Source organism: Myxocyprinus asiaticus, chromosome 11 (assembly GCF_019703515.2).
Source record: "Myxocyprinus asiaticus isolate MX2 ecotype Aquarium Trade chromosome 11, UBuf_Myxa_2, whole genome shotgun sequence".
Classification (NCBI taxonomy): Eukaryota; Metazoa; Chordata; class Actinopteri; order Cypriniformes; family Catostomidae; genus Myxocyprinus; species Myxocyprinus asiaticus.
Window position 1 is genome coordinate 1,881,123 of NC_059354.1, and position 24,685 is coordinate 1,905,807.

Below are 24,685 nucleotides of genomic sequence, written 5' to 3' on the forward strand. Positions count from 1 at the left end.
ATCTTCGACTGCGTCTACCCTGCAGGAAGCTCAGCCCCAGGTACGTAGGTTAATTTCGTATCCTGAGACAAATTAATCCTGTGTCTTACAAGCTTGAGCTTCCTGCTAACTACTGCATCTCTCCTTCCTTTTATGTGTCATGGTTAAAACCGGTCCACCCTGCATCTGGCCCTGAAACCACAGAAATGGAACCTCCACCGCCTTTGGAGATTGATGAAGCTCTGGCATACCTGGTCAGAGAAATCCTAAACTCAAGAAGGAGAGGGGGCCAGATGCAATATTTGGTGGATTGGGAGGGATACAGACCAGATGAGAGATCATGGGTAGCCGCCAGAGATATCTTAGACCCCTCATTGACCCACGAGTTCCATCTAACACACCCCGATCACCCAGCACCTAGACCAAGGGGACGCCCTAGGAGAAGAACACCAAGAGGTGTTTGTAGAGGGGGGGATTCTGTAACGTTGCAGCGGTCTCCCGTCCACCAGAGGGAGGCCTCACCTGAATTCTGAACTCTGTCACTTCCTGTTTCCTGCCACATCAGTTCCTGCTGTGTCACTTCCTGTTTGTCTTGTATAATAGCCATGAATTCACACTCCCATATTGTGAAGTATTGCCAGTTCACCTGCCTTACCAAGCGTTTATCAAGTGTATTCTCGTTCTGTCTCATGTTATGATCTTCTGCCTGTTTATTGGATTCACTGTGCGATGTTCATGGGGCACTAGGGAGGCTACGTGCGGGCTGGATGCACTTGCTACTAGGCACACAGCGGCTTTCTTTTACCTGCACCGCCAGTCCACGTAACACAGTTCAGCTGTTTGTAGTGTTTCGTATAGGGACCCCTAGTGTCAATACATCGACACAACGTTGAGTGAGTGACAGATAGGGAACGTCTTGGTTACTGTTGTAACCTCCGTTTCCTGATGGAGGGAACAAGACATTGTGTCCCTCTTACCACAAGGCTGTACTACCCGCTGAAATGGCCGGGACCCTGTCTCGGCTCCTCAGCACAAAACCTAAATGAGTGGTTGCGAGCCAGCTCCTTTTATTCCGGGTGAGTGGCATGCAAATTCCACTCGCCAGTTCCCATTGGCCTTTTCTCAAAGATCAGAGGTGTTTGGGGCTCCTAAGAGTGACCCCTAGTGTCACTACATCGAAACAACGTCTCGTTCCCTCCATCAGTAACCAAGAGGTTCGTCTTGTTAGTGAAAAAGGTGTTCAATCGTCTCTTCTTTGTCACAAAAAGTAACATTTATCTTAATTGTGTCAATATCTTTATAGTGGTTGTACTTGTTGCTTTGTAGTTGAACGGTTGTCATGTCCCCGCAGTGCTGGTGGTGGTGCTGTGACTCCGCCAGACACTGAACTCGAAACCCCCGCGGATCAGCTCAATGAGAGCAGAAGATAACGTAATATTAAAAACACATTTGTGATCGATTTAACGGTTCACGACATCAGCAGGGAATACTGTTCCGTAATTTAAGGAATTCCGATGAACATTCTGTGCAGTTGAGGATCTGGGACGTGTTTACAGTCTGTCCGCAGTGAAACCCCGTAGAGGTTGAACCCACTGCAGGTAAGCGGAGTCCGCGGGCTCTATTACAGCCTTCCGCGTGTTCTGAGCACTCTGACCCCGCTGCCGCGCCACTCGAGCGCCGAGGCAGAGCAGTCTCTTTAGGCCATTGTTTACATTGGTTGATTTACTTTCGCCATTCTTTAATAAAATAGCTCTGCGATAGCTTTAGAAGTTCTCAGTTTTATTTACAAGTGATATTTGCAAATGCTTGGCATTTAAACGAACATTAATTCACAATCGGCTGCAGCTATCACGGCCTGATGGTTTATAGCCACATTTACTGCGATTACGTTATACAACTTCACGTCTTTATCAAAATCGAATTACAACACCCGCATCTTCGCAAGTTAATTTTTTCTCATACATGTGTTTTCGATCGTTTTACAGTTCAAATTAGAGCAGTAGCACCTCACTGTTTGTGTTTCCTGGGTTTGTTTTTAGCATCGCAGCTAACGGGTTAAAAGTCGACATAATGTGATATTTTAACATCTACAGACTCGAGTTAAACTCAACGGCCGAGTTTGAACTAATAAACTATGTATTTGTGCTATCCCATGGCCAAAAGAGATTAATCACTGGCTAAATACGGTGTTTTGGGAGTTATTTATCATATCTTTTCTTGATCGATAGCGATGTTTATTTAACACAACTGGTGAACATTTATTAAAAAAAATGATGTGCTTAGCATCTGAAATATGGTGCTAAAACAAAGTTGCCAAAGACAGAGGATGTGGGTACAGATTTGATATGTATATAATTTAAATTCAATGTTACGTTAATATAAAGCATGTTTTTACATGGTAGAACCTTAGTGAACCATGTAAATACCACGGTTATTTGTTAAACATGCAGTCCCATGGCATTTATCAAAATACCATGTCAACAATCTGATGCCAACAATACTGTGGTACCACCTTGGTGCTTGTTTATGGATATTTAAATTGATAATATACATTTCTTTATTTTTGACAATGTCTTGTAATAATTATACTATTGAACAGAATATATTTATTTTATAGCTTGCACGCTGAGGATGCAATAGATATTACTTCTTTGATTGTCAACTGTCAGTTTATTTTGGTTCCTCTTGTCTCTACAGTATAATCTTTGTGTTGAGATGTTGTAGTGAACCTATGACCACATCATCTAGCTGTGTCTCAAAATTGCCATTTAGTGCAGATATTAAACCAGGACACAAGGTTGATGTAACCTTGTCAGATACTAGTGGAACTTGTAGTGTTCTTGGTGATGCAAAACGCAAAGTTGTGAGAATTCCCAAACATAATATTTTTGCAGATGCCACATTTGTGCATGTGGTTCAAGTGTTCAAATCCTTTTGGGGCAGCAACAATCTAGGCCACAGTGTTTCAGTGTGTCTGCATTTCGTATTACGTGTCATTTATATGGAGTAATGTTGTTACTCACACACATCCCTGCTGATTTTTCTCTCTCTGAACAGCTGATGTTCTCAGGGACCAGAATCACGTGATGTATGAAGGTAAACACATCCATTTCTCAGAGGTGGATAATAAGCCGCTGTGCTCCTACAGCCCAAAGCTCTGCAAGCAGCGCAGATTGAACGGATATGCCTTCTGCATTCGCCATGTTCTGGAGGACAAAACTGCTCCGTTTAAACGGTGTGAATATGTGGCCAAGTACAACAGTCAGCGATGCACCAACCCTATCCCCAAAGCAGAAGAGAGAAGGTAAGAGCTGCACATTGCTAGGAAATCGAGCTGATGAGATCAGAAGTGTAGCACTGTTGTGAGACGTTACTCTGGACTGTCAAACTGCATTTGTGCTACTGCTTGTGAATTATTAGTTGAGTGGGTTAGGGTAACAACGAATAGTCAACAATGTTGATGACAAATATTTTCTTTGCTGGATTGTTGTTTGAACCCACGGATTAGTTGACTATCAAAATAATTCATAGTTGCAGCTCTCAAATGTGTATGTGTGGTCAAGTAAGTCCTGGCCTGATATTACTTGGAGACCATGTGCTTTTCTACATGAATGGGAGAATGAATGAAATGAAGCACTGGAATACAGTTTCTGGAATTTGAAATACATTTGAGACCTCAGCTAAGAGTGTTAGTCAGTTGGCTGCGGTTGCCTTTGCATCCATCATTTCATGCTCAGCTAGGGCTGGGTGATATATCGAATATTCACAATATAATCACGATGATTTTGCTGATGATATAAAATTAAGTAATATTGTGAATATTGCGATGATTTTAAAGTGCCTTTTATTTGGTCATTAACTTTCAAAAACAGCATCAGTAGACTCATTTCACAATTTCAGTGTCAAAATAAAAGCTCCAGGTGAAGGTGAAGTAGGATAGAAATATATACTTTTAAATAAAACAAATGTTATCCTCAAAAAATAATAATTCAGTATTCTATGATAATAATAAACTTTACTGGGTCCCACAGTAATTATTTAGTATTATGCAACATTCAACTGGGTTCCAAAAAACAGTGGTAGTTTTGCATACTGTGTTCATTTAACAAAACGCTTTTTTTGTAAAAATATAAGATAAATAAAAGCTATCATGTATCATAAAATGTATATAAAATACAGTATAAATATAAAATTGCATCATTGTGTATATAAAACGTAGTATAAATATTAAAGTACATATCAATGTAAATTATTAAATCTGTGGGAATTATGCCCTCAGTATTTTTACATAGATTTTTATTTAATGCTTTTTAAATATCGAATCTACTTGGTTACAATGGCTGTTTGGATAAAATTATGGTTTCTCTGATTTAAAAAAAACATAAAACAAAACACTCTTTAGCCATTTCAGTGCAATAGCATAATTATCGAGCGATATATCGAATATCGTCCATAGGCAAAATTTCGAGATATTTTGTAACAATATCGCCCAGCCCTAAGCTCAACTGTTTAAAATGTGTTCATCCATTTGTTGATATACACGTTTTGAATAAAATATTGTTCATTTTGCTTTGGCAGATACTGCAACAGCCACCTACAGGTGCTGGGCTTCATCCCTAAGAAAGAGCGCAAGAAGAAGCAGGACGCTTTCGAGGAGGTGCGTGCCCGCGCTCATGTTGAGTCCGTTGCTCTGAACATCACCGTTCCTTCTCTGACACTTAGAGCCTCTAACGGGCTAGACGGCCTCCCACCGTCTCCACCCTGCTCTCGTCTCACCCCACTGCCCGTTTGCGACTCTGACCTCCTCGACCCCTTTGCCTTCTACGAGGAGGACACGGACGGAGAGGAGAGCGTGACGCAGAAAAGCTCCAGTACGAGGAAGCCACCTGGCAGGCCAGTGATCGGCCTGAGGGTGACTGCCCGGGAACCTGAGCACCTTCAGCCGGACATCAAGCACTTCAGCACCATCACAGAACCCTGCACACTTCCAACCTCCCCACACCTGCCACAACCACCTCCACCACCGCCACCTTTACCTCCACCTCAACCCATACCAAGGCTTGTCAAGCCCCTCCAACATGCGGATGACCCCCTCTATGCCCAACATGGTACAGTGCAGACTCTGCTATGCAATCCAGCTCCACCTCAGAGCAGCCCTTCAGTGCTATCTGGCCTGCTCTCGTCAGCAGGGGCTCAGAACCAGGCACTCATCCAGAGACCTCTTTCTGCTGCCTCTCCTTGTCCGCTGGATGCCAAGGACTACCCTCAGCGCTGCTCTGTGGCCATGCGGCCCGCTGCCTTTACAGCACCCCCTGTCTGCTTGCTCAGACTTCAGCATCTTGTGCAGCTCTACACTCAAAGACAGAGAGAGCATGGAGACCTGTTCCCACATCTTGGTACGGTACCTCCACGCTCAATCAGAACAGTGCACTAAAAGGTTAAACGAGTCCCAGAACAGTATCACATAGCAAATACAGTGTATTTGAAATGGAGTGAAGCTTTGAACATACTATCAGCGGCGTAGCTAGACCCTGGCTGATAGGGCTGAAGCCCCGGATCTTTTGTTAATAGCCCCGAAGGTTTTTTGTGATGGGAAAAAAAAAAAGAAGTAAGGCTTAATGTTAATTACGTCAGGGTACAAAAGCAACAAGGCAGGCTTCAATTTATAGTCATAATACTTTGACAATAAATTAAATATTATTAGAATAAGCTCTTAGCATTGTGAGAATAAAGTAGTATATTGTTTGAATAAAGTAGAAATATTAGAGAGAAAAAATCTCAATATTAGGCTAAAAAGAGCATCATTGTCACAACAATAGAACGGACGCAGAGCCAGCAGCTTTGTTAATGCAATAGATGGATGTGGAGTAGGGCTGGGCAATAGGACGATGTAATCAGATATAGACGATGTCTTACACAGATCCCGATGGTGATTCCGAACAGACATAATCGACAATATTGGGAAATGGCAAAACCATGGATCTGGGAAGTCGCCAAATATATTAAACAGTGACCAGGGTGTGAAACTAGCACCCGCCACCCACCAAATGCGACGAGGCTGAATCCAGTTCACGAGCTCCTCGTCCAAATGTATTTCATGTGCGGGTAATTTTGCTCATCTACCAGCAACAGGCGGGTGACCTGTAAGACGTCTCGGAGTAACACATACCAAGAAATGCTGTTAGTCTCAGAGACGCATGCTTGAAGGAACACACTTTATTATATTTTTAAGAACAGACAAAAGAAAAGCCGTTAATAGTTATGTTTCCATCAATGCTTTTTTTATGCACATTTTAGGATATCACATAAAATCTGCTGGATGGAAACACCAAGATGTGGATAAAATCTCCAAAATGTGTATGGAAAACTTATTCGCTCTCTTGAGGTGGATACATTTTTTATTAAATAAGCAGAAATGCACATAAACTATAATGAAAACACATTTACTGAATAAACGGCTATTAAATTTAACAGGAATACAAGATGCGCATCAAAAACCTCATGTGACTGAATTAGAGCCCGACTGATATGGGATTTTTGAGACCGATACAGATTTTAGAGGGGGGGAAATTCACCGATTACCGATATGGTGGCCGATATAGTTAATTTTTGAGCTGGAATGAAAACAGACCTTTTCTATGTAGATTGTGCACCAATTTATATAAAGGTACTCAGAGGGCTACTTTCTTAAATATTTTTATCAAAGAGTATTTGACATTATTATTATTATACATTGTCAACATTGGAAAAAGTACAATATTTCCCTCTGAAATTTAGTGGAGTGGCAGTATAAAGTAATAGAAAATGCCATGGTAACACTCAAGTAAAGTCCAAGTACCTCTAAATTGTACTAAAGTACAGTTTTCTTGCTTATCAAAACATCATCAGCAATATTTAGCTGTTAATGTATAAGAAAACAGTCACAAACAGTAACTCATGGTTCGCTGCTGCCAAGTCAAGAGAGAAACAGCGGCAGCAGTGTTACACTGTATTCCGGTGGAAAACCAGACTTTTAAATATTATTACATTAATTTTGTAAATGCAACGACTGGAATTGTTTGGTTGAAGGGGCTACTGAACTGCGAATCCTGAACAAAACAGTTTGGTGAGTACATGTTTACACATTAGCTTCCACTCAGCTGAAAAGGTATGAAAGTAGCTACATGGTTAGCTAGTTAGCTATAAGCTCGTTGTCATGGAGAGTAAAAGATGGACGATGTTTATTTACTTTCCAGCATTGCGTCTCACCAACTAGGTAACAACATAGTGTTAAATCAACACTCAACAGACACAATCCACCACCGCACTGTTGTCTGCTGAGCTGCAAAAAGATGATCTGCTTACCTTTCAATCTGCTATGTTACTGACAAAATATAGCTGGCTAACATAGCAAACAGATGTGATAAACATGAGTGACATGGTTGTCAGGGACAGGGTTAACGTTATATTAGTTATATTGAAAAGGGAAAATGATGGAGACATTGTTTATTAACTTTCCAGTATATATTTCACAAACTAGTCAGCAACTTACCGTGAAGAATCCGCTCAACTCCGCCCTGTCTGCTGAACCATCATCAGCTCCGCTCTGTAAACAATGGAGTCGGAGCACGCTCTGCTGGAGAAACTACGCTATGACACCAATTCTAAATCACCCCAAGCATTGTTTTCTGCATTATATGTTCTGGAAAAAAAAGTTTTAATATCTGCGCATATCGGAAAACATACACGCCGATGTCGATATATCTGTGAAAGGCTAATATCGGTTGATAACATCGGCTGACCGATAAATCAGTCAGGCACTAGACTGAATAATTAATTCATAACTGGATGAACCAGCGGACCAATCATCGCAACTGAATTGTTGCCCTGGTCATTCTGAAATATCGGTGTCCTAAAAATCCAAAGCCTGCATAGACTTTGCAGAGCAAATAAGTTAAACACAAACTTGCACTTTTTCCCGAAGAGCGGGTTTATTGATACTTTTAAAGAATATCTTATAGATCCACACCGCAACGTCATGATGGAGGAACGCACACACACACAGTGCTCCCAGAACTGTGTGACATGCTGTCATTTCCAGTCATGAAGCGAGTAAAAGTGTTTTGTCTGTGCGTCCTAAACTGTGAGTATTTTATTAGTAAAAGTGTCACACAGTCGCTACAGTTTCCCTGGAAGCGACAGTTTTGTTCTTTTGAGCACAAGGGATGGAAACGCAGCTTTATCCGCACATTGTTTTTGCGATATATTGATTTTTTGCATAAATTAAATTCACAACTTGGATGGAAACATAGCTACTGCTTGTGTCTGATTCGCTGTTTGTTCAGAGGCGTGCAGCGCGAGCTGGAACAGGTCTTGTGGAACAAATGCATGTAAAGAGTTTTCACTCTTTTTTTTTTTTTTTTTTCCCTCTGTTTCATTCATCTGAAAACTGTTTGCAAGAATATTGTCATCTATGAGAATGATGTAAATGACCTCTGATTATCTCAGGAGGTGCTGTGATTGTAGTTCACTTTATTTCCACGCGGTTAGCATGCATTATGAATGCAACTCTGCAGGTTCCGTATATCTTTGTATTAAAGAAACAAAGACGAAAGTGAATAAACCTTAAAGTAATACAAGACATGTTCACTTTGAACCTAAGTTGAGTATTATTTTCTTTTCTTTTGGCAGGATTACTGTATTATCAAAATGCAATACAAACACAAATTTGATAAGAACACATTTGGCAGCAATATTTTGGGAGCACAAGGGAATTTATTAGGCTTATTTATTTTGATCATCATTGTCTTTATATTTATAATGTCTTTAGTTCTTAATCTGTAGGCTATTAGTAATCTTCCACCTGGTGTCGTTGATGGATGCTTGCGTAATGGCAAATGGGGCCATTGGAGACGGTTTGGATTTGGGGAGGTGGTTAAATAAGATTTTTTGATCACTTCGTTATTTTAATGCTTTTTTAGTTTAGTTTAAAGTGCAATTTTAATTTAGAAATGTCTTTTAAAGTTATTGTGTTTCAATAAATTAATACAATTTTTAAAACAATATCAATAAAGTAAAAAAATTTCTGACCCTCAGCACGTGGGTTGATGAAGGTAATCGGATATCGCGATATTTTTTAATGCAATTATCGCTAAAATATTTTTTTACATATTGCCCAGCCCTAATGTGGAGGACATAGTTAAATCATACTTTAGGATATGATTTTGCAATAAAGAAATCCTTGGTCTTTTGGCGCATCAGCACAGAGTTATTAGTATCTGGACACTGCAGCAGTTTTTTTTTTATTCAGGTGAAAGAACCAGACAGATTCGAGCAGTCCTCTCTATACAATACTGTAACTGAGGGGATGTTACCACATACAGTATCTTGATATGGACTCAGCAGTTCCAATTATTTTTCTCTTCACTTGAGTGTGAGCCTTTAGCTCGTGCCTCCCTTGTCAGACGCCCATATGTTGAAAACTCCTGTACTTTTTTTTTTTTTTGGATTTTTCCCCTTTTTCTCCCAATTTGGAATGCCCAATTCCCAATGTGCTTTTTAAGTCCTCGTGGTCGCGTAGTGATTCGCCTCAGTCCCAGTTGCCTCCGCGTCTGAGATTGTCAACCTGCGCATCTTATCACGTGACTTGTTGAGTGCGATGCCACAGAGACAACGGCAACCACAGTGAACAATGAGCCGACAAGTTGTAATTCTCGCTTTGATCCTCTGCAATTTAAATTAACGTGATCTGTTTATTGTGCCCCTGACGTTTGCTTATATAAAGTTCTGAACCAGTGTCCGTGTTGCACTTAATATAATTATTTGACAGGTAGGGTGGTAATTTTTTAAGTCGTGGAAGGAAGGATTCTTCTTATTTTTATATTATAATATGGTCTGTGGGCTAAGCCTGTATGACACTGAAGTCTAGCGATGCTCCTGGTGTCAGTTACGGAAATGTCCTTTTATTTGATCATTTCATTGGATCTGCCATTTTCCACTGTACACTTGATACTTGAATTGGCCATTGGGAAAACCCACATTAACAGTCCACTACTCTGGAGTCAGTGTAGTGTAGATTACGGGTCTGTTCCGAAACTTAATTAGCTGCCTCGCTGTCTACTGCCTACATCTTCTATGGCAGCATACTAAAACAATGCCTCATAAGAGAGCAATTTTGAACGCTCTACATAGGTGGCGGCTCTGCGCATCATTCAAATAGCACTCCTCACATGCTGCGCACTCGACTAGCATCTTATTTCAATACAGGTGAGGCGAAGAAAATGACGCAATCCTCTTATGAGCAGAAATACGCACAGCACATACACATTTTGGGTAAAGTCAGTTTTGTATCATATTAAACTGTTATTTATCGATACTTTTCATTATTGAATGGATAAGAAGTATATTTATAATCTAAATTTATCTCGCTTCATCCGCCATCTTGGATGAGCTCATCACGGTGCATTCTGGGATTGCCTAACCAGGGAAGGATACATCAGATGCTACCTTAGAATTTGGCCAAAACGAGATATCTTATGAGGTAGCAAAATTAAGATACCTAGCTTTAGGAACAGCCTTTGCGTCGGGAGCGTACCGATGATGTCTTAAAATGCTGCCTCCGGAGTAAGCTCACTAGGTTTTTGGACAGACCCTACATCTGATCTCATTAGAAGGGTAGATTGTAATCTGGTACTGATTACATGACTAAAAGTGTAATCAGTGACCCTGTTTACGCCTGGTATTAAGATGCGTTTTTGGTGATCTGATCACATGTGGTCAGCGCTAAATACAGGTCTAAACGTGGTCTAAAACGTTTTGTGATCAGATCACAGAAACTACACACAGAGGTAGTCAAAAACGCATGTGTCCACATCACATTTGAGGTGTAAACGCTAATCCGTCCTGAATGTGTCTCAGCCAGCAGTTAACCGCAACCCTTCACCTGTCAATCAACCGCTGCACTAAAACAAGAGTGAAAACTGCGCCTGTTACGAGCAGCTTTAAAATGGAAATAACTGTCTGATCAGAAAATTTGAAAAAGCGGATACATAAGCAAGAGAAGTTCCCGGATGTTCTTAAGTGTATCTTATATCAACACAGATGAGAAGCACAAACATCCGAAGCTCCTTTAATACAGGTAATCCACTAAAATAATGGATAATTCTGCTCAATGTTGCATTTGTGCTTCTTTTAAATTTCAGCTGCTTCTGGGAGAAACAGTATGCCGGTTTTCACACTTTGTCTTTTATGACTTTTTCGCAATTCATTGTCATGCAGTAACATAGTGATCGATGTATGTTCTCATAAAACAGAGACCCTCCCCTTGGAATTCGAACACAAGTGGTCACAGAAGATGCAGTTAAGTAACCAGGGGCCTCATGTATAAAACTCTGCTTAGATTTCTTCCTAAAAGTGTGCGTAAGCACAAAAGTCAGATTTTGCGTACGCACAAAAAAATCCGATTTATAAAACTGTACGTACACCAGAACCTGCGCATAGTTCCCTTAATAAATCCCAGCTAGCGGAAGATTGTGCATACGTGCACGTAATTCATTCCCCATCCCATCTCCTCCCCAAAATAACCATATATGGAGTGTACAATGCCTGTTTTTACTATGCATACAATTACAATATGCATTTCACCATCCAGACACGTGATTACTGTATTATAAGAGATAAGACTGTAAATGTCACATGTGCCCAAAGATTAGATGCTGCACCATGAAGACATATTATTTATTAAGATATTAACTTGATTTCATAGAATATATCTTGAATATCCCTAGGCAAAATGTTTTATCATAAATCTAACCTAAGCAATTTTGCTTCTCAGAAAACCTTTTAAATCGTTTTAAGGGTATTGAGAAGGTAAATATTTAGTTCTGGAAACAAAACAAAAATAATTAAAATTCTTTGTGCAGCATTGTCTGATATCATCGGATTACTAAGATTTTATATTTGACTGGTATTTTATATTCAAAAAACAGCTGAAAGGCAAATGTACTTTTCATCATGTTTTTATTAGACTAGAATGGGGGTTTCATTGCGATTGAGGGTTGGGATGAAGTGGAGCAGGCAGCACATTTGATGCGCATTTTATGTGTGTTGCTGTATGTGTTTGCAGCTGTACAATACTGTTTCTGTTCGACTACTGAATGTGGCCAGCAGTGCCTGTCTTATAGCTACTGTCCGTTTTACTGAGCCAGTTCACGTCAATCAGAGTCAGGTGCACATCACAGATAATCTTTATTCAAACGCTGTACTTATCTCAGTACATGATTGCAATAGAACAGAAAATATCTCAAACTAAGAAATCTTCGCTGTCATTTTTAGTTACTGTATGTTCCTTCTCTATGATGACACGGTACATTTCTCCAAACTCAGCGCGTCCCAAACCAGTATTTCCCTGTTACAGCTTATATTTGAATGCCTTTTCAATTAGTTACATAAAAATAATTTAGCCTTCTATTGGATTGATAACGATTACTTCTGTTTCAAGTGCTTAACTACATACTTTTTTATTCTAAATGTGAATTAAATGAAAATCAGAGTTTATAATAGGTCTGTTCAGCTCATTATTTATCCAGCTGGAGTCGCCAATTCACACACACACACCACTAAAAGAGTGCGTACGCACAGTCAAGAGTGTCCGTGCGGTGCGCACATATTTACACTGTTTATTTTTTATAAATCACGATATGTGCGTTGAAAATTGCGACCACGTGTGATCGGATCACCCGAGATGTATCTTAAAACCGGGTTCAGTAACATACTTTTTTCGATTGCACATTTAGGTAATCTAATCTGATTGCTTTGGATTACTTATTGTATGTTCTGATTTTAAATGTATTAGATTAAGTGCCAATTTACACTCCTTTAATACATATTTGTAAACATGGAATTGAACAATCATGTAATCCATATTAAAAGTAACTGGAATTTGATTGTGCACATTTAAAAATGTAATTTGTGTACATAATGCAGATTACAAGCAGTTCATTACTACCCAACACTGTCTGGAGTCATTTTTTGGATATCTGAAAATAGATATGTGTCTGGATAGGGCTAGACTGGTCTGAGGACAGTACAGATGATGAAGATACAGAGGACATTGTACCTTTATTGCCTCAGGCCTGGAGAATACAGGAAGGAAGTCCTCTTTACTGGTAAGAAATGTATTCACTTATGAAGTTGAGTTTAATCTGAGGTGCAAATGTCATTTTTAATAAAGTTTGTTTGTTAGAGTAGACAACTCAATTGTTTTAGAGAAAATTCAAGCATGTCATAATACCCAGACTGATTTCTTTCGGTTTTTTTTTTTGTGTGTGCCAGCTACTCAGATGTAAAACAGTTGTCCAGACGGGCACGTCTGGCACAGCTGTGTACATACCTGCAGGAGAGGTATAGACACCTGTGCAGACAGGACAGGGCAGCCACCCGTCACAGCAGATACCGATATGCCTTCCGGAAAGCTTTGCTCCATGCTGCAAGCAAAGACCCCGGCTGTACTGCACAGCTCATTCAGAAGCTCAGCAAGAGCTCACAGATCTCAGCCTGGTGTGTTCAGTCAGTGTGTTTAGAGGGATAATGTGCATGTTTAGATGTGTGTGTTTGTTTTGATGTGCTTGTATAAGTGAGGATATTTGTTTTTTGTGTGTTTTTTTTCAGTTCAAGATCTGCAGTACCACCAAAATATGAAAGGACAATGTGTACAGGAACCACCAAGGATCAAAGCTGCAGCAACATAGCTTTGCCATTTTCACGCCACTGTTTTCAACGTATCCTTTCGAACTACAAGTACATATGTGTTTTTAGTGGCCTGATGCTTGAAGATCAGGGTTACAAAAACAATGGCATGAGATCCCAGGCCTATACAGTGCCACAGATACTTTGGAGGATATACTTAATGAAAACAAAGGTTTTGTGTTCACACTGCACATATTTTGAATGACTTTACGTAATGATTTTCTGCTTCAAAACAAATGTGTACTGTGAAGAGCACCATACAAATAAACATGACTTGATTCTTCTGGTTCACTGATGTATACAAATTTGGATTTGGCCTGCAGTGTGAGCAATGCCATTGCAAAGTAACAAGTAAGTGTGTTCAGGTTGTGTGTTTTGGTTCTTGACAGCATTTCTGCACAGATATCCTACTGAATCGCTCTCAGCAGCTGTTCTCCAGTTGTACGGCACGCTTCGCTGATGGACAGCAGTGCTCTGTTCCTGTGTTTGACATCACTCACCAGACACCTCTCTGTGACGAACATGCAAAGAAAATGGTGAGACCTCACATCACTTAGGTTGATGTCATCAAAAGGGAGGTTTTGACATTTCCACACATGTGGACAGCACAGAATTGATAAGGAGCAGTCACACAGGATGGGGTTTTGAGGTCAAAAACAACTTTATGCAGCACAGCAGAATGGAATAGAACACAGGGGTCTGGAGACACATGTCAAACAACTTTTAAGTTGATAGTGTTGTAAGAACACAGCAGTCATGGTGTAAGACACACCACAATGGTCAAAGACGTCCGTCTACGGTACAATATGACAAGATAGCATCGTAATTTATTAATTCCCTGTGAGAAAATGAGACGTTACAGCAGTAGACATATATTACAGAATAGGAAATATCAATAAATACAATACAGTACAATACAAAACTGTACAAATTATTGTGAGAGAATACAAATAAAATCTACTCTATACAATCTAGTGCAGGTTTATATAGACAATTAACAGACAGTGCAGTGGAAAGCACAAACATGTCCTGTGTGAACAGCCCCTAAGTGTTATGTGATTGCATGTGTGGCAGGATAATTTCCTGCGAGGGGACGGTAACAGACGCAGTCAGCAGCAGCAACAGCGTCGCCCTCGTAAGAAGACCAAACCGCCCGCACTGACCAAGAAACACAAGAAGAAGAGGAGACGAGGTCCGCGCAGACCGCAGAAGCCCATTCCTCCTGCTGTTCCACAGGGCAACCTGCCAATGTCCTCCTCCCTTACACTGCCCGCTCACCATGCCCACGTCAGGTGCCCACCCCACAGCCACTCTATTTTTTCGAATTTTTTATTATTAAAAATGTGCAGAGCACAATTTATAATGCATCGCAAATATGCACCGGGTTCTCAGCTTTGCTGCAAGAGGCACTATAGAAAGTCTTCTTCTGTAGCCAGTTTTCTCTTTCAGGTCAGCTACTGAAATGGAGGAGCAACAGTTGAAAGAATCATGCTGAGCAAGTTAGAAAAAGTTAGTAAAACTGTTGACGGGATGTAGCGGTTTCAAGGTTTCACAATATACCTCGGTTTTAAAAACGGACGGTTATCATACCGTTGAAATCTCATTGACGGTATTGCATGAAGATAAAGACAGATTTTTTTCAGAACTTTTCTAAAATCCAAATCAATTTAATTAAAGACAGAATCTGTGACATTTACACCGCATCATATAAACTTGGCTAGATAAAATAAATCTTTAAATTGCGCCTTCCTCATGTTGCATTTGACTGTCACTCAATTTTAATGGTGACATGCAGGTGTCGCGAGCGCTGCGCATCACGAGCACATCGGTCCAGCATGAGCAGAGCGCAGCATGAGTGCAGCACGAACGCAACATACAGACATGTCTGAGCCTGACCCTTTATTTCCGCCGGCACAGAAGTTGAAGTCCACTGTCTGGGATTACTTGGCTATGTAAAAGACCCACGAGGCACCATCAATGTTGATGGTCACCCAGTCTGTAATGTTTGCCGCCAAAAATAGCGGCTCAGGCAGGAAACACTTCAAACCTTAAGCACCTTCTCCGTGAGCACCATCCCACGGAATTTGCGAAGATGAACGTAAGTGGAAATACAGTACACAGGATAATAAATTATAGCCCTTTCATAAAAACACCAGATTCAATGTAGTTTTACATGATTTGTAATGACTAGTTAGGCTAAAGTTATGTTTATGCTTTCTGTCACAATCACAAATGCAGCAAATGGTTTTAAGCACTCATTCAACATTACAATGTGCCAACTGTTTGTTTATTTGCCTAAGTGCAGCGCAACAGTAGGCCAATGTGTTTGATAATACTAATAATATGTTTTATTTGTAAAACATAGTACTAAATAGTGTTTACAAAATGCATGGCTTTTGGTGTGCTGGAAATTGACATTGACAATATGCATGCAAGAAATTGACAGTGAAACTGGCTGAAATTGTCAAAATGCCAATAAATAAACTGCAAATGAATAATATATTTTCAGTAGGTATTGTAGAATTGAACTAAATCACAAATACAACAAATTACTGAATGCATGCAAATGCATATTTTAAGTGTTAACCTGGGCAATAATCATTATAAATGATTACAGTTCAATTTCATAATTCATAAAATAATAATAACACAATATTTTTAGTTATAATCATCTGACTACTTGTTGTAAATGTTGCCAATTGTTTTTTTTATTAATGTTTACCTGTTTGTGATATTATTATTATTTTTTTTTTTTTTACCTTGTCAGATTAAGAGAGTGTCCTGATGTTCAAGATCAAAAGTTAAAGGATTAAAGTTTAAGAAATCCCAAATAAAGTTCAAGAATTGGTTATAACTGAAATATTTATCTGTTTATCAGAAATTTCATAACCAAATATTGAACTGCTTTTAATATAATCAATGCACCTAAATACCGTGAAACCGTAATACCGTGGTCATTTTTGTGACGGTTATCATACCGTGAAAATGTCGTTCCGTTATACCCCTACTGTTGACATGTTTTTAGCTAGCTACCTAAACACATTTGAAGGTAACTCCCCCCTTGAATGCAAATGTTTGTTACCACCACAGTAAAGCAAGACAATCCATAAAGTATGTACAGTGCGGCTTGTAGTGCATTGGTCAGCGTGTTTCCATACGTGCGCAGAGTATCTTTTGGCCTAAAGTCTTTTCTTCCACGTCCAATGTCTGTCTGTCGGTCTCGCAGGAGTCCATCTACTCCAGAGCTCAGTGCAGATGAGCTTCCTGATGACATCACAAATGAAATGCCTGACATTACTAATGATCTTGAGCTGAATCAGGAAGATTTCTCTGACGTGCTGCCCAGACTACCTGATGATCTTCAAGATTTTGACCTCTTTGAGGGTATGGTCACTTTAGATTATGTACCGTGAGTGTGTTTGTGTGGGTGCTAGCCAAGACAAGCATCATTTTAACCATTACACAGTTAAAAAAAATTCAAAATCTAGTTGGTATTTTTGCATGTAGTCTGACTTTTCTTTGTGGATCCAGGTAAGAACGGAGAGTTGCTGCCCACCACCGAGGAGGCAGAAGAACTGGTCAGAGCCCTGCAGGCGATGGGCTCATATCCCGACTCCCTGGTGTGTTTGTCCTCAATAGGTGAACTGACCCCTGCGGACGGAGTCGACCACCGCACCATGGCCGTATTTTCTGGATCGGGGGTCACGGCGGCAGGCATCGGAGACCTTCTTAATGGCCGCATGACTTCTGAGACCTTTCCCAGTTTAGAACTGGAGGGTAACCTTCTCCACGCCCCACCAGACCATAATTTTTCCACCTCCCTTTCCTCTCAGCCCACTCAGAGTAACACCACAGGGCATACCAGTCCCACTAGTGGATTAACAGAACAAACATTTTCACGGGCTCCCAAGTCTGACTCCTCCACACCAGTTAGTCATTACAGCAGCGAGCACTTGCCATCGCCCTACAGGGATCACATCTCTCCCCGACATGGTGCCTCTTATCAAACTGACCCTCCTCTTTTGCTGGAGATGCCTTTGAGAGGTGCTCCAGGGCCTCCACGCACCTCTTGGAATAACCTCCACCTGTCGCTTACGGATCCGGTACAGTTCGGGAACCTCCTCAGTGCTGAAAGTCAACTCCTCTCCACCTCTCTCTCCACCCCTCTCTCCGCCCCACTCTCCAACTCGCACTCCACGATCATGCAGCCGACCGCTGCTCTCTCCGCTCTTCCCCAGCCGGGCCTGACCGGCCTCACGTCACCTTCATCCTCGCCCTCTTCTCGTGACCTCCTCACCTCCACCCTACCTAAACTACAGCTCCCGCAGTTTAGCGCAGCCTTCGGCCACCAACTGGCTTCCCACAGTGGGATCCCCAAAGACCTGCAGCCCAGCCATAGCTCAACAGCACCACCTACAGGCTTTAACGTCACTAGTGCCACTGCTGCCACGCCCCCCTTCCCTCAGAGCAACTGAGTCTAGATAGTGAGACCCAGCAAACGAAAGACCATCCCACCTCACGCATCATTTATGTTCTATCACAAACAGCCTTTTGACTTTTTTAGTAGCAGAGTCCTTCTGGACATGGTTATCCAGATTCTCTGCAGCCACCTACATACAGCAGCTAAATAGTCTTCGCTCACACTAGGGGTGTAACGATTCTTACACGAACCATACAGTTTGCCACCCACAGTTTGGTAAGCATTTGCAACGTGGTTCATCTCAAGTGAAACGACGCATCTAGAGCATACGGTTTGGTATGGTAAGAAAACAGCGTAAAATATACGAGATTAATTGCAAAATTCGCTAATGCACCTGTTTGGCTTTGTAGATGGATACGCTCTCCCTGTGTCTCACATGGGTCAACTTTTTGACGCTATAACTAAGCAACATATTTGCGTATTGACATGAAACTACTACTTGTCATAACAAGTATGACCTGAAGCTACCTGCAGTCACTGTTTGCAGATATTGCTTAACACAAGTGGCGTAAACTCATGGTTATACATTGAATATGATATCCATTTACGACATCACTCTGCTATAAATAGCACATGCAGTAACATTCGCAGTGAAGTGCAGGTGAGCCCGAAACAGCACACACTCCCTTTAATTTTAAGCAGGCACTCAGTGCTAATTCAAACTGATATAAAACAATAACTAAAACACTTGAGGTGTTCATTCTCAAAGTTATGTTGCACTACTGCGTTCATGAAGATTCGGAATTTTAGCAAATGATTAAAGGGGTCATGAATTGGAAAATCAAACTTACCATGATATGTTGACATATAAGTTGAGTTCATAGCACTATAAAAACATACTGTAAATTTCAGAACCGAAAACTTCTTTGTTAGTCCAAAAAAAGGCTTTATTGAAACCAAGGTGCCAAAATGGCTTGTTCTCTACTTCCTCCTCACTAATACGTCGTAGTGAGGTATTATATCAGCACAGGCCAACCTCTGCATAAACAGATCAATGGCTACTTTATCATCAGCACTGCTTATGCCCACCCACCGGTCTTGCGGTTAGAGCAGTGAGATTATTTTTGGAGCAACAGGAGGTGTCACAATGGCCACGAAGATGTCAAGACGTTGCAGTGCCAGGTTGTGCGAAACTAGATTTCTTGCATTTGCATCGCAAGGTTCCCAACATTAAGAAAGAGTGGCTGACGTTTATTTTTAATGAAGTCCCGGATTGCGTCAGTAAGAATGTGTTTGTTTGCTCGATTCATTTTACCAATGATTCTTCCACAAACAATTCACAAAACGACAGTTCAAATTGTATTAGTTTTAATGCACAGGCATCTCTAAGCAGCATATATTTTCTTGTTCTGTTGGCATGATGGCACAATTGCCACAGATGCACCTATAGAGTATTGATATCAATATATTTAGACAATCTCTTTCCTTTTTAATGAAAACATGACTCATTGTAATGAACAACGTATGCATTTGTCACTGCACTGAATATATGATGAAAGATGTTTATATAACAAACGACAGTGTGACAAACACCGGTGAATGTATCCTGTATAGGTTTACATGTTGCACAGTAAGTGTATCCTTTCACAGTTTATAAAAGTGATAGCACCATATATTTACACTTTATTTGGTACTGACATGCGTTACTCAGCATTTGTAAAACACGGAAATATTTCACCGTTGGAAAATGCCCCAATTATGTAACAAAATACACACCGTTGTGTCGCGTCTTGGTTTAAACAACAATAAAAGTAATACCTATTACACAAATAGACAAGTAAATGGCTGCAGTATCTGTGGTGTTTGTGATGGGGGTTACTTTTCTTCAAATTCGGGATCAGACTCTGGCTCAAGCATGTATGGATGAATTCCTCCGGTTGTCATTTTTTTAACCATCCGAAGTTTAAAAAAACCCCCCACACACGTGTAATGGCGGGGGCGTTTAAACTTATCCACATGCAAAGATGGTACCCAATCACAGCAGTGGGTGTTTACACTGAAGTCTTCAAGAACACGCGCCCCAAAAAACGGAGCATTTGAATCAGAGGCACAAAAACTGGATAGAAAATGACCAATTATTCCTAAATTATGACTACTTCTAATGAAAAAATCACACTAACATAAGTGGACCTCAAGAAACATCATAAAATAGATTAAAAATCCAATTCATGACACCTTTAAATCATGCAAGCCGCATTGCAACATCCCTTCTCGTATCCATTTTAATAGCAAGAGTGTTCTTTCCATAGTGAGGTTTAGCTTCTGAATGTTGAGTATATGTTGAGTTGATTTTGAAATGCACTTTGTTGATGCATGTAGCATAATATTGCAGGTATTAAGTTAAAATGTTAATTTAGTAATTAGAAATTAACCATGGTTTTGCTATAGTAATATTGTAGTTACAGTGACTGAAGTATGGTTCATTGGCAGAAATGCTGCAGTATCCAATATGATTTACAATAGTAATATTGTAGGAACCATGAATGTATGATGCATAGTTTAATTTGCGGTAACTATCATTTTATTAAAAATACCATGGTCAAATTATGGTTACTGTAGTAATATTGTAGTGAGTTTTCATAAGTGCAAACATGTTGAAGTGTTTGTAACCAAATTAAGTGTTCTTAGTTTGGATTTGGCAGTATATATTTTTTATTCCTGAACATGGCAAGTACCAAACCGCACTAAAACTTTGACACAAACTAAACTTTGAGAATTTGAACCGTTACACCCCTAGTTCACACCGCAGCAGAATACAGTTGTCAGCCCTGTTTTAGAGTGCTAAATAATATCATGTTCATACAGTTAACACAGAGTTCAGTTACAAACAAGGGTGACAATCGCATTCTATAACTGAACAGACTTGCTTAAATTTTCAGGACAAAATTTTCATTTATTTATGGGAGTGCCAACCACATTCTACAACCAAATTCACTCTTGGAAAAATTCAGGTAGTGACAACCAGATTTTTAATAAATCAATGTAGTTTGTACAGAAAAGAACTGGAGCATGTTTGTTGGAGATGCATTGGTAGAGAAACTAACTAGCTAGTCATGACTGTTTCCCGAAACCTTAGTAACTGTGTCGCAAATCAGCAAGTTTGCCGTTCGAACCACATTCAGTAATGTGTTCAACAGTGTTGGTAATGTTGTAATAAATTTACGCAGGGTGTGAAGTAATATTTCATGCGGATGTTGAATGGATGTCAAAGTCTTGACTCTGTAATGGAATGAAAGAAAAGAAAGTTTGTGTTGATTAAAAATAATTTGAAAGAAGGCGGTGAGGGCGATTGATTTATTGTTCTGCATTTGTTGCTTATTTTGCTCATAAGCATTTCTAAAACTAAAAATGACACGGACAGCACAGTTTACAAAGACTGAAGTTCAAGTGCTGTTGGAGGAGTTGACAGCCATAAACAGCCATTCTCAAAGTTTAAAAATACTGTCACAAATGCTGACAAGAAAATCTTCTGAACGGATATCAATTGAAAAATAAATACAGCAGCTAACAAGAAACTGTGCTTCTAACCACATGAGGTGAGCTGTCGTTTCAACCACACAACTTTGTGATGCTGTTTGCGAATGTTCGTTGCAACTATGGTTTCGGGAAACACCAGATCGTAACTATGTTGGTAATGATGGAACTTGCGACCATAGTTGGCTAACAATGCTTTTTGGAAAACGCACCCTGAACCACTAGTTAATGCAGTGATGCTATTCTCTGGAGACTGACAGCTTGTCTGAGGTGCGGTGCTTGTAAATCACAGTGTCTTAAGTCATTCACATATTTCGATGCCAGGCTGTCTCTCTCCACTGTAGCTGACCCCCACCAGCTCTACGGACTAGTAGAAGCCAATACTTTATGGTCTCTATATAGCTATATAGCCACGCCCTCCACAGCTTCACCCATCATTCTCTCATTTGTCTCTCAGACAACAGGGCTGGTCTTGAACACCTCTGAGGTCAATTTGGTCTTGGGTCTCAAGAGAATCCACTGTACGGCTTGTAATCAGGACATTTTTTTATAGCACTGAACAGTATGATTCTTTCATGGGTTCTTCGATCAGTGGACCTGACCTGGGCTGCTCACATCAGAGGGTCAACTTGGTTAATTAAAGCAATAATCTCATCAGCAGAGCGTCCCGCCCCAGTCTTCAGGTGTGGCTCAGCAGCCTCAGCTCTCATTCTGGGGCTACGAACAGCTGGATCTCTTTCTTTTGAAACGGTTTAATGTATGGCTTAACTGTTTAGTTAACAGGAAAGTTCTCAACCCAGTCCTTGGTTAACTTGTAAAAACACTGACATGGACCTCATTCAGCAAAAAGAAAACAGAACAATGACATTTTGAGGTCATTATCACCAAATGTATGGGTTAAAATGTTTGTTTTTCTTCATGGTGCTTAACATGTTTAGCATGAAGTGGCCTCCGTTGGTTATTATAATACAAGAGCCCTCTGTGGTTTCAGAGTGCAGTAGACATGGCAGATTGGGTGAAGGGAGAGTTGACATCAGCTGAAACGACCCTGTGTTTGGTGTGGGGACCTTTGGTGCAATCTTAAATGGAGAATGATTTGTGCAACCTGCTGGTTTTTTTCTCCAGACTTCCATGCACGTGTCAGGTTTCAACACAGCCATTTTTATCCACCGTCAGTCCGCCTTACGACACATGGGACCAACATTCCCTTTGGATTTAATTGTTGTTTAAGGTATGATAGTAAAACCAAGGTTTTTGTTAGATTTTAGACACTGAAAGAATGGCTCACATATTGTTATTAAGTGTTAAATATATTTATAAGTAGAAACCTCTAGATTGGGTTTTATTGTTTGAATTGAGTGGCAAAAGACTAAATATGAGATGTAAAAAAAAAAAGAAACTAGTCATTTGCAACACACTTGGTGGAACTGAAACTTTCTGTGGCATAATGTTTGGTAGATTTAATAGCTATCAAAATTGTCATGATCAATCATTTTTATTGATTGATGTCATTTATTTGGATGAGGAGACTGTGACCATGGGTGACAGTATTTTTGATAGCTATTAAAAAAGTAACAGTCAGTGGATGCTGAAAGACTGATGGTAGTTTGAAAGTAAAACCACAATCATGGCCCTTGTATTCACTTTTCTGAAATGATCTCACTAGCTTTTGACATTCTTACACAAGTTGTTTTTATGAACTATACAATACTATGCAACAATTCTCTTAAGAATGGTTTTATGAAATATTCAATTAATTCTTACATAAATTGTTTTATTGAATAGTTTGTAAAAAACATTCTTATGTGAGTTGTTGCATTGTTTTTTATTGTTTTCAGTTCAGTGCAACAACTCTTGTAAAAATGGTTGCATGAATTATTCAGAGAAAATTTACATAAGAATTGTTTTACAAACTATTTAATGAATTGCGTAATTCGTCGTATTGAATGAAATAATTAGTAAAATCATTCTTCCACAAATTGTTGCATTGAATTGAACATTCTTACGTGAAATGTTGCATTCAATTTAATGGGGCATTTTACATAGTCATTCTGCTGGTGTTTTATGAATGACACCCTCAGAGAATGCCATATTGATCATGGGCATGCGGGAGCCATTCGTTTTGGCCATTATTTCATTATGACTTGTTTTTGCACAAATAAAGTGAGGCATCCTCTATAACATCAACTAGCTGTCCACAAATAAAGTGAATTTCAAAGAGAACTGTAGTGAAAAGACATGGTTAAGTTTCTTGGTCATGCATTTTCACTTACATTATATGTCACAGGTCTAAATTACTTTTTCACTCACTTGTGCAAAAGCCTGATACATGTGATCAAGTCATCATTAGTTACTCTCCCTGCCAATATTCAACAGTTGTGGCAAACAGGTGTTTCATTAATCTAACAAGCTGTATTGTTGTGTCCACAGTCCATGTCAAAACTGTGTTACTACTGTGTGTACAAAAGCAGGTCCACTGCACAGAGAAAATCCCAGATGGCACATCGCTTGCACTCTGTTTTAAAATGGCTGACTGATTCCTGTACTCACTGAATGTACTGTAGAACTGTTTTTAAAACCAATAGGATAATCTAGTCACCTATTGTTATTGGTCTTTTATTTGTCTAAGGTATTTTTTGTATGCAAAAGTTTACATTTTTATGTATATTTTTCCTGTATAAAAAATATGTAATATGTGTATAAACATTGTCTGTAATATCTGTATATAGAGTGAAAAATTTTGATCTTGTTTTTGGATGTAAGAAATAAAATTGTGTGAATTTGCATGCAGTTATCCGTTAGCATAGGGTCCAAAAGTCTGAGATCACATTGAAAATCTGGAATTCCACTTTTCACTTAATGCTATTATTACATAATTTGTAATGAAACAATTTGTGATTAATTAGAAAAATGCGATATAGAAGCACTTGTGGGTTCAGACATTTGGACCCCACTGTATTTATTAGAAAACACCTTGCAGGGAAACCTTTGCCATGGCAGAACTCTAGGCCCCTAGGAAACTTAACA

At 39.8% G+C, this 24,685-nt stretch overlaps 1 protein-coding gene across 3 annotated transcripts; it reads left to right on the forward strand.

The window, feature by feature from the left end:
- The first annotated feature begins 1,148 nt into the window (after positions 1–1,148).
- Positions 1,149–24,442, forward strand: LOC127448155 (INO80 complex subunit D). 3 transcript variants are annotated; one of them, XM_051710482.1, is made up of 10 exons: positions 1,149–1,193; positions 3,037–3,283; positions 4,558–5,375; positions 13,022–13,124; positions 13,291–13,515; positions 13,627–13,736; positions 14,107–14,240; positions 14,779–14,996; positions 16,931–17,088; positions 17,236–24,442. In XM_051710482.1, exons 2-10 carry the CDS (start codon positions 3,066–3,068, stop codon positions 18,177–18,179), a joined length of 2,928 nt encoding a protein of 975 aa, XP_051566442.1. In that variant the 5' UTR covers positions 1,149–1,193; positions 3,037–3,065; the 3' UTR covers positions 18,180–24,442. The 3 variants fall into 3 exon arrangements, with proteins under 3 accessions (XP_051566442.1, XP_051566441.1, XP_051566440.1); XM_051710481.1 differs by having other exon boundaries at positions 1,162–1,215; XM_051710480.1 differs by lacking the exon at positions 1,149–1,193 and adding an exon at positions 1,231–1,577.
- Positions 24,443–24,685: the final 243 nt, after the last annotated feature.